The following is a 14,513-nucleotide window of genomic DNA, read 5'->3' on the forward strand; positions in this document are numbered from 1 at the left end:
TCTACAGAAAGTCACCTCCCCGTAAATGGCAGTGTTTAGACTAAACTCGCTTCACCTCTGTCAATGTCACATTGACACAAAGTTTAAACATTACTCTTGATTTCTTTTTTTTTTGTTCTCTCCTCTGATTGAAGGCAAGGGGATCCTATCAGAAGAGTCTCCCCTGGTGTCAGTAGATCCCCCCTCCCTCCCGTCCCAGCGTTTAGTAAAGATTGTAAAAAAAACCATGCACTTTACTAAAAATAGTCAAGACGCTGAATTAATCTAAAAAATAGTCCTCTTAAAACCAGAGCCCAGAGTGCAACCCCCCCCCCCCCCCCCTTTTTTCTTTTAAACTCCCTCACAAATGCCGGACCCCAGCCTAAACGCGATACACCTCCAGCAACGACAAGGCTGTTTAAAGTAAGCAGTTAACAAAATATTGTTAGAACGAGTTTAAGGACACAATGGCTACAGTTTGGTGCTTTTTCCACATGGGGGTTGTTTCTAAAGGGGTGTTTCTTGGAGGCAATCACTTCCATTGTTGGAAAAGAAAACTAACCTTTAACTTGAGGACCTATTTCAGATGGAACTGCCAAACAAGGAAAAAATGAAATGCTAAGTGATAACAAGTGTGCCTCAAGCTAAAACATGTAGGTCCTCGGATTGAGAAATAGGTACAAAAAGTCATAAGAAATCATGTGCTTGTATAATTTCCAGCAGCATAATTTATCCTACAGAACCATAGTAGTTAATGGCCTTGTATTTTGGAGTTTTGTGTGGATATATTCATCCGTTTGTCTTTTCTGTAACGATCCTTTGCTGAACTTAAAGTCCTTTACAATGTGAATATATTTCCACTAGCGTCTTGCAGGTTGGAATTCTTTTTTTTCTGGAATGCAATAAGGTAATAAGGTAGAATTTTTAAATCCTGGGATATATAATATTGGCTTTCCTCTATATCTGCATTTACATAATTTAAAATAGAACATCTTATTAAAAACATCAAGATATACACAGATTAGGAAACGGGTAACAACATACAAACACATAAACTAGAAATCATTTATGTCTGCATACTTATATATACAACTGTGGTACAATAAATTCTTTCAGTCATGCGCTATCTATACAGATCATATTGCTTAAAAGAAGGGGGCATTTGGTCTGGGCGGTTAAGGGCTTGGAGATGGAAATCAAAAACTGCTGAATCAAAGCGAGAACCTGATAGAAAAAAGCAGAGAACAGATGTTGCAGGACACTTCAACAATTAGGACTGTGTGTGAACTTAGGAGTGATGAATCTGGGAGAGGTCGACGGGTGGGGGAGGGGGTAAAGTGGGACAGAGAGTTACATGGATGGACCCATATATCACTGAGGTATTTACACATACTGGCTAAAGAGTACTACAAGGCAGGTACTGAAAGAGCCCTGCCTATTTCTTGACGGAGAGCTGAGCATCCACCTCCTCCTCAGGCTTCAGCACGTGCCACTGGGCGATGGGTCTCCTGGGGTTGGCCAGCATGTCGGACCAGTGGCGCAGCTCCGTCCCCGAGCTGTTGAGGCCCACAAAGACCTTGCCGATGGCATCGTTCTTGCCGATCTTGTCATAGTCCAGAACAGTTATAACAACTTGCACTTTCTGTAGAGGGGGAAAGAGAGGAGGAAAGAAGGAGACAAAAAAAGAGTGTAAACTCCATCTACTAATGTTTACTTCAATTAATGTCTTTTTTTAAAGTCTGTTTTTGTTAGCCAAAATTAACATTCATTAGATCTATACCTTGTTAAACAAGCTAATGAGTCATTATCACTGACCAGCAACCCTCCAGTTTTACCTTCTCATCATTCTGTCTTCTATGCATGATTTCTATCCTGGACTCAGTTGCTATTAGGGATGGGTAACAAAAAACAGTTCTTGTTGAGAACCGGTTCCCACTGTTTCAATTCCTTGGAATTGTTTGCCATTTTTGCAAACGATTCCCTTATCGATTCCAGTCGCCCCGAATGATGTCACCACGTTGCGGAGCGTCATTTACCTGGCAGGAAACATGGCGGCTCAAACGCTCAAAAGTTTGATTAGACTTTACGAGAACGGATGACAACAGGGCAACTTGCAATACTTGCAAAGTAGATATTTCATTTAAGGGAGGAAACACTACGAATATGCAAAAGCATTTGCTCACAAAACACGCGATGACCTTAAATGAATGTCGTGTTTTTAATTTCACTCCGGACTCGTGAATCTCAACCCAGCAGCAGCGGTAACGTTTGCACGTCCTCTCCCGTTAATGCGGCAGGTAAATAATCAACTAACAGTGCATATGATGTTAGCTGCCTTATTACAAAACCTGCCATTACTGTGCATTTAGGTGACCGTGATGAGACAGACAGAGTCTGGCTCAGATGCTGGCAGTTCTCGCTGCAGTCTACCGGTAGCGTCTCCTTTCAGGCCAGGATAGACGAATGTCACCGAGCAGTGACTGAGTTTGTGGTCAAAGGCTTGCACCCATTTGCCACAGCAGATGTCCCCGATTTCACTTTGGTAAGTGAATGTGTTTAATTGTAGGCAGGGACATTTCTGGATATTCTTGTGTAATTGCTACAGAATAATTTATGTTATACTTTGTTATTGCTACAGAAGAATATTTATTTTATAATTTTACATTTACAATTTTTTTCCCCGGGGACCCTGTGACACCCCATTGAAGAGCCGTAGGCTGTGGATCTCTTAAGATCTCACTGCTGGGTTTGTAAGGCCATGTTACTCCTAAATTTCTATCTTGCTCAAAGAGAAGATATAAAACGAAGTTCTAAGCTAATCGACCTGTGTGTTCTCCTTTTTTAAAAAGAATCTATAAGAGAATTGATAAAGAATCGAATCATTAAACAGAATCGAAAATGGAATCGGAATCGTGAAAATCTTATCAATACCCATCCCTAGTTGTTATGTCTAAGTCTAATTTAGTGATTAAGTGATTCTTAAAAGAGGATAACAACAGGTCATTAAAAGAAGGTGGGGCTTTAGTAGCTGTTGTGGAGTGCTGCTGCCATTTTTCATATACAGTCTATGGTTTTGTTGTAGAATTGAAAGGCCCGAGTCTTATTAGGCAAACACGATTTAAAGGTCAGTTTTTAATTCTGTGCTTTTTATTTGTTTCAAAAATTGATTCACATTCATTTTCTAATAACTTTTAGCTCTAGTCCTAGCTTCAAAAACACCCAATACAATCTGAAGAAAGACAATTACATGTCATATAATGTGTTATGATCAGAGACAAAGGTTTTGATGCTTCTTTACTGACATGATCATCTCTGTGAGGTTTTCTCTTGTGATTTGTGTTTTTGAGCAGTACTTTACATATTGGACTTCTGATACAGTAGGTGTTTCTTGTTCTTTGTGGTAGGGTGGATATGTAATGCACGTATTAGAGTATTAAGCGCCAACAGTTCCTCATTATTTCTCTAAATGGTATAGTGCAGGGAATGAGGTGCTCCTTGAGACATTAGTGTTGATTAACAGTAACAAACACTCCCGATCAAGCTTGGCTTATATTCAGCGCCAAGCACAGCAAAATGTGTGATTACTCAGAGGTCTGAGACTCAGCTTCACTGTGTGTTTATTCAAAGGGACGCTGCAAAGAGGAGTGACCCGGGCGTCAATCTCTGGCAGAGAATATGAATTAGTGCACAAAGCGTCCTGATTAAGTTTCGATCCACTGGCAGACTGAGATGGAACTACCGCCACCTGCATGAGCTCTGAGTCGCTGTTCTAAAAGAGCATGCCTAATACGCCATGTAATGAAATACTGAATAAGGCTCCCAGATGGCCAGTTGGGGTTAGTGGGTTTTTAAAGGGACACTTCAGCTTTAAATTGGTCATTCAAACACGGCTTTCTTTAAAGGAAAATTAGCAGACCTTCGTGTTATTCATCACTGACCAGCAAGTACTGTTTTTTCTTGCTGTGACTGATTTGCCAATAATAATCATATTAGTGACACCATTTAAACAACAGCTCAGCAGTTTTCGAAACAAGCTTAATAGCTTTCATGGAATGAAATATGAAGATTAAATACAAGAAAAAAAATAATGTCATGAACATTTATAACATGTATTTGTCTTTTAATTCACTTTACCATCTCCAGCTGTTCAGAGGCCAGAATTTGAAATATATTTTTATACGTTTATTTTTTTTCAGTTTAACACAAGCACATAAGTGACTGTTTTTTTCCCTATTTGTTCAGTTCTATGCTCAAGTCAAATATAGAAAGGTTAAAAAAACTGCACTTAATTTGCAAACAAGCTAGAGTTTGATGTCAAATGGGCTCACGGACTATAAGGAGAGCATGTGTACATCTCAAATGGTGTCTGCACAGCTAATTGCGTGTGGGCTAAGGACGCTGCGAAATAACACGAGTCAATAACTAACCTTCTGTTTTTGTTACAAGATAGTCCAATTAAAGCACTGCTTGTAATTCCCACGCAATCTCTGAGACAATTAAAATCTTTCGATTATTTACTTAGAAAGTCCCTGGGTCAGGTTGGCGTCAAAGCCAACGCTTTGCCTCTGCAGACTTCTATATGTCTGTGTAATTTAAGAATTGTGCTTGAGAACTTGATTAGCAAATTAAACTGTACTGGTGGAAACAGAACGTGTCTAATTAAGAGTCTTCCCAGTTCTGAGTGTCTTCATTTCAAATCAGATGCAATACAGCCAGAGGCCTAAAGAGCTGTCAGTGATGACAGGCTTCTTTAATTTAGCATTTAGCTCTTAGGTAGCTGGACTTTAACTGTTTTTCTACGATCGAATTAAGTCTTTTAAGTGTGTTTAATTCTCGTATTGCTTTTACTGCTCAATAAATCTAATCAATGACAATTTTTGCATTTGACCAATTATTTAATAATCAACCTGGTTCTTGTTGATGAGATGAGAAATGTAAATTTAGCCAACATACTGGCATGAGCAACACTAAATAAGGCCATGTTTGGATGGGGTTGATTGGGATCAGCGGTGTTTAAATTAAATCTGAGGCACGCTGTACCAAACCTGTGATTTTTGAAATGTGGCAGCCTTAATCAATTTGACTTAATTACTGTATTGCCTGAAGAGATAATCTTGTTTGTTGCTATCCCTTTCTGGCACAGGTTATGTATCCTTTATCCTTTTTTCCCCCATAATGTCCTGGAAAAGCATCTGTGCTTCCTTTTCTTCTCGAATCACAGCTACAGCATCTATTTTTCTATTGCTCTAATTATTGCAGCATACTTGGTTAAATGTAAATAATGATGCTGATGAATGCTAATCATTGTGATATATGCTACAAACAGCACCAAGATCCATGCTACGGGCAAGAACAAAGTGCAGACAATCACATCCGTAGAGCAATTGGCTTGTCAAATTGCAAAACCCAGCTGATTTTAAGTGAAGCGCCTCTCATTATTCTGTTATGATGAAAAGCCTCTAAACTGATCATTTGGTAAATGAGCTCCCACTTAACAATGGCTTATATGCAACCAAATGTTTGCTGCTGGTTTTTATAGTTCAGTTTTACCCAATGATATAGCACTCTGCCCCGTAGAAAACATGATTTCAGAGTTTTACGAATGTTTTGCAAACAGATGAAAAATGTACCTGGATTTGTTCAAATGGGACTTCAAAGCTAAAGGACTCGTTATAGTAAGGGTTGAGGGTGTTCTTCTTGATTGTCGTCTTCTTCTTCTTCAGCCTCTTTCCATTCTGCAAAAGGTTGATTTTCACATATGGGTCTAAAAAAAGGAAAAAGTTATGTTACAAATTGTTCTCAAGATTAGAATCCAGTCATGATCGCTTCAGTCAAAGAACATTGTTATTTCTTCTGCAGCAATTTATATTTGGCAATGCGACTCAGTTCTGGGACTTCCCCATCCTTCCATGTGCACAAAAAGTCCAAGTTTTAGAGAACAACATAGAAGGGAGAAGGCAACAATGCCAACAGACTTGACATTGATTAAATCTGAAACAGAAGTGGGTTGCAAAGCAGCTTGCAGTGGCTACATGGATTCTTGCTTTATAGCCACCTGTTCGCTCCATGGGCCACATTCACAAATGCATTGTACCAGCAGAAACTGGGTTTTAGCGTAAAAAAAAAAGGTGCTCTCAGTGGCAAGACTACATTGAGAGATGGGAACTCAGGTGGTGGGAACTAAATCACGTGCACAAACTGATTTACTGATGTTCGAAATGCACATTTTAAAGCCAATTTCATCAAAATGTCCTATGTTTTGTGCTTAAATTGTGAAATAAACTAATTGCTTTGGTCTTTATAAAGCAGCACAGCTTTTGAGTTTGGGTGCAGTGAGCTGGACTGGATTTCGCAAACTTAGAGAACTCTTACATAATGTTTAGCCCATTCTATCTTCTTGTTACATCTGATTTTATTCATGATTTCCAGGTCCAAATGCTCCTTTGGTTCACAAGAATGAACACACGCTGAGGCACCACTGACAGTGAAAAGGAATCCAATTTATCTCAGCTTCAATAAAACAATCAGTGTAACTATTCTCCCAGCTGTTAACAACCTCAGCAAACTTTAGCAAAGTTGGAGATCATCAAAGGTTTGATTGTTTATATCTAACTATGCATGCTGTTCTGACTTATTTATAGAAAAAAAACACATACAGCATTGTATAACTTTGGAATCATAAACAGGAAACTAAAAAATAAACAATGACATTTGGAGCACTGATAAAGTTGAGCTAGTTGGCCCATAATGATCTGCTATCTTGTAGCTAGCTAATGAGCTATGGTAAATCTAATGTGGACATGTTGGCATGGGAAAATTCTTAATAAATGGTCTTATTGGCAGCTATGAAACATTTTTTTATTGTAGACTTAATGTCCACACTGAATCTTCGTCAGACCGAGAGTGATTCTTTTGTAAAGCTTTAATCTTTGTGACATCCAGGACACCATGAGCCCATAGGCTGTTCGCGTACACTGTAGCCGGAGGGCTTAAAAACAACAAAAAAGTTAAAAGACAGCAAAATGCCCTGCAGAGCTCAGGGTGATCATTGTTTGTGTGCTTGTTATTATGAGACATCCCTTTAAAATAAATCTAGTCATTTGATCCATTGAGAATACAAAAATACTGATATAGTTCACCATCAGAGTCCAGTGTGTTTATATCACTCAGTTAACCTTCCCCTTTCAAGAGCCCCATTGTCATCTGTCCAAATGCCACCTCAAGTGGCACCCAAATGGTCTGCTTTGCCCGTCCTCATCTGGCAATCAGGTGGAGTGTGTGTCTGAAAATATCAAACCACCCACCGCTTCCATTTATGATGTGATGCCACTCGTCCTAATTTGTTTATGTTCTCCACATAGCTATTAAGACCAAACTGGAAAAGAGGAGAGTTTGTATCTTTCTTTGGGCATAACCTGCAACTGACACGATGGCAGGAAGCCTTTTGAATAGTCAGATAAGTATCAGAGTTTTTTGGTTTAACTGACTGATTAAAAGGACAGAATGAGGCTCCTGAATTCAACATTTAAGAGCTTCATGAGCCCAAACTACGAGCAGCCAAAGACTGCAATCACCTCCATTGTAATTTTTAGCAGACCTCCCTCTCCCCAGCCACCTCCTCCAGATTGTCCGGGGGAACACCAAGGCGTTCCCAGGCTAGCCGAGAGATATAATCTCTCTAGCGTGTCCTGGGTCTGCCCCGGGGCCTCCTCCTGGTGGGACATGCCCGGAACACCTCACCCAGGAGGCGCCCAGGGGGCATCCTTGTCAGATGCCCGAACCACCTCAACTGGCTCCTTTCGATGTGGAAGAGCAGCGGCTTTACTCTGAGCCCCTCCCGAATGGCATTTCCGCCGCTTGTATCTGCGATCTCGTTCTTTCGGTCACTACCCACAGCTCGTGACCATAGGTTAGCGTAGGGATGTAGATCGACCGGTAAATTGAGAGCTTCGCTTTTACACTCAGCTCTCTCTTCACCACAACAGAGCGGTACAGCGTCCGCATCGCTGTGGCCGCTGCACCAATCCGTCTGCCGATCTCCTGCTCCCTTCTCCTAGTCACTCGCGAACAAAACCCTGAGATACTTAAACTCCTCCACTTGGGGCAGGAACTCGTCCCTGACCCGGAGTGGGCACTCCACCCTTTTCCGGCTGAAGACCATGGCCTCAGATTTGGAGGTGCTGATCCTCATTCCCACCGCTCCACGAATAGGTTTTACGAAAGCCTTAAAACAAGCTCATGACACCAATAAAAAGTTGCTGGCATCTTCTGTAATGGGAAATTTGACACTCAGTTGTTTCCAAGGAACCTGTGAGGTGATTTTTTGTTGTTGTTATTAAGAAGGCAGACTTAGCGCTATGGGAAAAAAAAAAAAAAAAGCTGGTATAAACTTTTTCAAAAGCAGTCGCTGCAAGCAAACATTTGGGTTTATTCTTTTTTGAAGGAATAAACTCTGAAAGTACTCCGACTTTCATCTCCAAAGCCTCTTTTTTTTCTTTTTCTTTTACAGCCTTTTGAAACTGATAAGTTTTGCTGAGGGGTGTCTACTAAACGCTGGCGAAGAAACTCACTGAAATCTTCTGCTTTTCTTCATGACCTTTGTAAATGCTCTCAGTCTCATGTTTCAAATCTTATTGAATACAACTTGAAGTTAAATGTACATTTTATTGTTCTTCAGACTGGGTCTACTTTGTAAACTGACCCGTTTGATATCCTCTAAGAGCGCTGTGTCAATCAGTTGCTCATTGGAGGCTGTACAACACAAACATCAATGAGTAGTGGGTGATGTCCAGAAAAGCATCTAATTACATCTGTAGTTCTTATCATTAAATTGATGTGTTGCTTACACACACTGTGAGACAATTTTTCTGTTGGGTATCCTGAAAACAAACTGCAAGGAGCAGTTTGGCAATGCAGCATTAATTAACATGGAAATGTCAGGTAAACCTTTCACAGTTTGTGTTAATCACAAATTCACTCCTGAAGTTACACGATTATGCCACTAAACTCACCTAAATTAATATCTTGAGCTGTATCGCCTAGAATGCCAAGTTGCTGTTAGTGCAGCAAATGGGGGAGGGGTCACATGAGATACTGAAATCAAAGATTTTTATATTTCTTCCTTTATAGAGATAGTTTTTATCATTTTCCTTAAGAAATCAATAACTATTCCTTTATTTTCATTTGTCTTTTAACTGAATGGACTTCATGCTTTAGGATTTTAGTGAAATTCTCATGATGTTTTAAACATTTATGCAAAACTTCAACAAATCTCAAACTTTTTCTTGCAGCTACAGATGAATTACAGTGAAAAGGTTAGATTTGTGTATTAATAAACTTACTGCTACTGTTCGCGGCGTGAAAAATGTAGAGCAGATTGTTGAAAATTGTGGTTACACATGGGAAGGCGGCTTAATGACGTTAAATGTTCTCCGATCTCGGCGCACGAGGAGGGGAAAAAAAAGACCACTTAGAGTCATTTATCACTTAAGACAACAGGCTCCTTGAAAAACACATGAAAAACAAATAAGCACGATAATCTCCTAGATGCAAATGAGGCAGGCTTTTGCCTGAGGATAACAACATCATCCTCCAGCTACTGAACCCTAGAGCTGTGCATTGGCATGAATAAGTAGTAAGAGCCTGAACTGGAGCCTATAATTAGTTGTTGAAACACCACTTGATCTGATAATCTGGATTCATCTCTGGGTCCCATATGCACAAAGTCTTTATAATGCTTTAGGATTTCTCATGAGCGAGCAGCTCTGAAAAAAGCAAAATTAAAAGAAAAAAAAAAGTTCAAACTTTATGATTTTTCACAGTAGCACAAACTGAACAAGCTTAGCTCTCTTAATCTTTTATCCAATTTAGGGGAATGAGGATCTGACTGTCCATGGCAGCTGACATGAATATAGAGAGAAAACAGCGCAAACCGAGTGAGAGGGAGAAAAGCAGCAGAATAAATAGATGGCAGAGACATGAGTGAAATGGTAACAGGCTTCTAATGGAGTGGGTGTCCATTATTACTCCCCTGCTGAGAAGAGCTGGAGTGCCGGGATGAGAAAAACAGCGAGGGAGGGCTGTGCGCAGGAAATAAATACTGCTTCCAACGTATCTCATAAAGAGGATACACAGCCTCCGTATATCTCAAACAGCAGTATATGTCCCTTTGAATATTCTTATGAATGAAATCAGAGCTTCACTAACAGAACTAACACAGCAAAGCTTCAAGTTGCTACAAGTAACTTGGAAGGAATGGCCATTTTGATCCCTTTAGATTTTCTGTGGAAGTTCCTTTTTCTCCCTTTTCTTCCCCCAACTCAGCTTCAGTACAGACTCCTCTGTTATTAAGTTCACAGGTCCAAAGAAGGTCAAAGATAAAAGCTTAGTAATGGCATAGACAGTGTAGAATGAATATAAGTGAGATGTCAGATTCCAGAGTTCAAAATCCATCTCTAGCTGACTTTTCGATCTTTACAGCTCACTCATAATAACCTTCTAAAATGGGTCTTATATATATGGACTATATACACTGTGCTCACCTACCCGAGCCAAAAGCCACTTTCTTCCAAAGCTGATCATCGTTCTTATATTGCAGGAAACAGAAAGTCTTGGTAGAATAAGTGTTATAAGCACAAACAAAAACCTATTGTTTTTGTCAGAGAAAGATTGACGATGCTATTTCATATAATGACAGCTCCATTTGATCACTGCGACATTAACTACTGTTTTATGCCTAGAGTTCTTCTTATGTAGCACAACCTGCTTTATGGCTCATACTATTCTAATTACATCCATAATTTACAACGTGAACACCATGTTGCATTTACTAAGACCTGAAACTGACAACTCAGACGACATATTCATTGAGAAAGAGTTCACTAAAGTCATAAACCAAGTGAGAAGTAGAGTCATTTTAAGATAGACTTCTGTGTAACTGGACATCCTTTTGCAACCAGGGGAGTTGCCCCCTGCTGGCCATGAAAAAAAGCACTGTGCAGTGCAAATGTCTTGAGCCACCCCTAATTTTTTCATGAATAAAATGGAAAGTGTGTGCAGCATCTGCAAACATGCATGGAAGCACAGAATGTAAGACAAAAACAGAGCTTAGTTTTCATCTCCTAAAAGTCAGTTTTTAGTATGACCACCTTGTAATGTCTGTAAGTACTCTTCAGGCTATAGTTCTCTCAGCTTCTTGAAGGACATTTCAAAGCTATTTTTTGCTGTGTTTTGTCCCAGAGCTTCCACCATGAATTACAGAGACTCACTCCACAAGACCTGCTGCCACTGATTTTCAATCCACTATTTGTGCATACCGCAAATGTTCCTTCCTATTTTCTTTTCTCAAGAATAGCTTCTTGACTGGTGTATCGTTCAGATCCTGTGTTAGATGTTGTCTGGATTTCTTAAGAATATGACTTACAGAGACTGGTCATCTGCTGTACGGAGTTTTTGAACCTGTCACTTCTTCTTTTGTCCTCCACTTGTCCAGTTTTCTCAAATGTTTTTAAGGACACTTGGCACATTAGTGCCGAGATATGCCAAGTTCAAAGCTAATGCCTCTAAAGTCATTCCACACAGCAGGGATGAGGTAATCTTAAATAAGACATTTATATCCTGTAACCTCATGTAATATTGTATGTAGCAATTTAATGTAATACGTTGTAAGCGGGTTGTAAGCAGTTAAACATGCTAATACTTGCAACTTATGATAAAACAGACCAAAACACTCCATGATCCATTTCTCACACTTCAAGTGAAGACAATGGTTTTTAATTCTTTGTATATTTAATGTTAAATATACAAAGAATATATCCCTAGACTTTCACTATATACGGGAGGGGATTAGCGAACAGTCAATAATACTATCTAATATTGCATACAGCTGTGTATATTAAAATAATGGTACTACAGTGGCTGCGTGTAACTCTTATATTGGTAACTGTGGCTGAAAAGACACCACACCACAGCTGAATGGGATTATGCAAGATCAGAATCAGAATCAGAATCAGAATACTTTATTGATCCCTGGGGGAAATTATTTTTTGTTACAGTGCTCCATTTTAAACCAACATTAAGACAAGACAGACAATACACTAACTAAGAATAGTACAATATATACATATATATACATACATACATACATACATAAGTCACTCATAAATAAATATTTGGAAAAGAAACATGTGTAGTTGTAGCAGCAAACAGTGTGTTAAGTGGATGCGTTGTACAGGGAGATGGCCACAGGCAGGAATGATTTCCTGTGTCGTTCAGTGGTGCTTTTCGGTAATCTCAGTCTCTCACTGAACGAGCTCCTGTGACTGACCAGCATGTCATGGAGTGGGTGGGAGGTGTTATCCAACATTGTCTTTATCTTGGACAGCATCCGCCTCTCCGACACCACCTTGAGGGAGTCCAGCTCCATCCCCACAACATTGCTGGCCTTACGGATCAGTTTATTAAGTCTGTTGGCATCTGCGACCCTCAGCCTGCTCCCCCAGCATGCAACAGCATAGAGGATCGCACTGGCCACAACAGACTCATAGAAAATCCTCAGCATTTTCTGGCAGATGTTGAAGGACCTCAGTCGCCTCAAAAAATAGAGACGACTCTGGCCCTTCCTGTAAAGTGCTGTGGTGTTTTTAGCCCAGTCCAGTTTATTGTCAATGTGTACTCCAAGGTATTTATAGTCTTTATATAGATAACCCTTTCTCAAAAAAGAAAACACCTGTGGTGCCTCTGCAATCTAGGTGCACTTATCTCTCCAGCCAGCAGATGAGAGTTTGGCATTATTGAGTTTTGGGACGCTCGCTGTACCTTCTATCAAGCCCATTTTACCACCTCCTCCTGGACGGATGTAATCTCTCCCATTTTATGGATGAATGACAGTGCTTGTGATGCAAGAGCGGTTACTCACATGTGTGTACAGCACAGCGGCTCGTCTTTGCTACCCTTAGGGGTTACTCATTGGAGTCCTGGATCTTGGCCACAGTTTTATGAGGCGATGCGCTATCAGCCGTCCGTACATTTCCCACAGGAGGCAAGATGCAGGTTTATGCATAGGCAGGGAGCTCTGAGTCACATCAGCTTTAGAGTTAAGTAGAGCTACTAAAGAGGTCTTATTTTAAAAGTGGTTACTTACACATAGGATTTCAAGCTGTGAATAATTACCATCTGTGACTCATTTTGAATATTCTAGTCATCAAACCTGAAGCTACAGTGCAGAGATATAAAACGCACAATTCGCTCGGACGTTTCCTTTATCTTTGGGTTTGGCTGCTAAGGGTTCTGGCAGAGTTGTGCCAAATGAACACCAATACAAGCAGGGTTAAATATAGCCTGGCTGTCATCTTAGCTTTCCTCCCATCATTTTGGATTTTCCATGGTGGGTGCACCCAGGGGTGACTGTCGGTTTAGTTTTACACACTCAGCTCAGCGGTGAATCACACACGTTTCACGCATACACAAGTGTTTACAGTGAAACTGCTCTCTGGGGCGCAGGCCCACGTAAAACCACCTCCATGAAATCTGATGGAAGTCTTTTTACGATGTTATTTTGTATTCTACTCTCTACGGAGGCTCAAAAGTGCCAAAAAATATATATAATAACTGTAATTGAATGCATTAGAATTACAATAAAAAGGTAGGCTTTAATTATAGCATAAAATGTAACAAATGATGAACCTGCTGTTTCATTTGTTGACCTTTGGATTTATTCTTTTTATTTATTTACTTCACATTTCATTTTCTATTTAATTCTGTTTATTAATTTACTTATTTTTAGTTTTAGATTTATGGTGCTGTGGAAAAACTGCAGTAGACATTTATTGTGTAGGACCAGTCTCCATCAAAGACCCACGCTACTTCTATAATGTTAAAGTGTAAGCTTTGGTGAAGCCAATCCATAACTGTTCTAGTTCTTGTATAATTTGGCATGCCTTGGCCTTTTCTCCCTGCTTCCCTTCCTTAAGAATGGCTTCTTGACAGCCACCCCTTCCACTGAGACCGTTTCTGATGAGGCTTCAGTGAACAGTAGATGGATCAACTGAAGGGATCCTGTGTCAGGTCATTGCTGTTTCTTAAGGAGATGATTTTCAGGTACTGCTCATCTGGTGTAGACAGTTATTTTGGATTGCCATTTCTTCTGTTGTCCTCTACTTTCCCATTTTCTTTAAGGACAAACTGCAGATATGCCAAGTTTTCATCTTTTTATGGTTGAAAGATTCATAGGTCAATTTTAAGTGACTGAAAATGGTCAGGTACACACACTGGACTGACAATGAGCAAAAAAGCAGCCAGTGCCCCCCAAAAAACTTCAGAAAGCCTGCAGATCTGTTGCTTAAGACTACTTTGAAAATTTACACGAAACTCTGACTTACTAGATAAAAAATATAAAGAAATGAGGTGGAAGTTCAACCCTTTTTTCCTTTTCATTATCCCAATCTTTACTTTTCCACACAACTTTTTTTTTGTATTTTTAAATATTATTTATCCACTTAATGCAAATGAGGGGGTCGTCATTCAAAGTGTATAAC

At 39.8% G+C, this 14,513-nt stretch overlaps 1 protein-coding gene across 5 annotated transcripts in view; it reads right to left on the bottom strand.

Annotated features, from left to right (window-relative positions):
* Window positions 1-320: 320 nt before the first annotated feature.
* The window catches only part of syt1a (synaptotagmin Ia), a 214,453-nt gene continuing 200,260 nt past the window's right edge, over window positions 321-14,513 (bottom strand). For all 5 annotated transcript variants that reach the window (XM_026146694.1, XM_026146690.1, XM_026146691.1 and 2 more), the window contains 2 exons: window positions 5,610-5,743; window positions 321-1,621 (listed from right to left, as the gene is read on the bottom strand). In XM_026146694.1, the coding sequence (XP_026002479.1) occupies window positions 1,415-1,621; window positions 5,610-5,743 (341 nt within the window). In that variant the 3' untranslated portion in view covers window positions 321-1,414. The remainder of the gene's footprint in view (window positions 1,622-5,609; window positions 5,744-14,513) is intronic.

This window comes from Astatotilapia calliptera, chromosome 17 (assembly GCF_900246225.1).
Source record: "Astatotilapia calliptera chromosome 17, fAstCal1.2, whole genome shotgun sequence".
NCBI lineage: Eukaryota > Metazoa > Chordata > Actinopteri > Cichliformes > Cichlidae > Astatotilapia > Astatotilapia calliptera.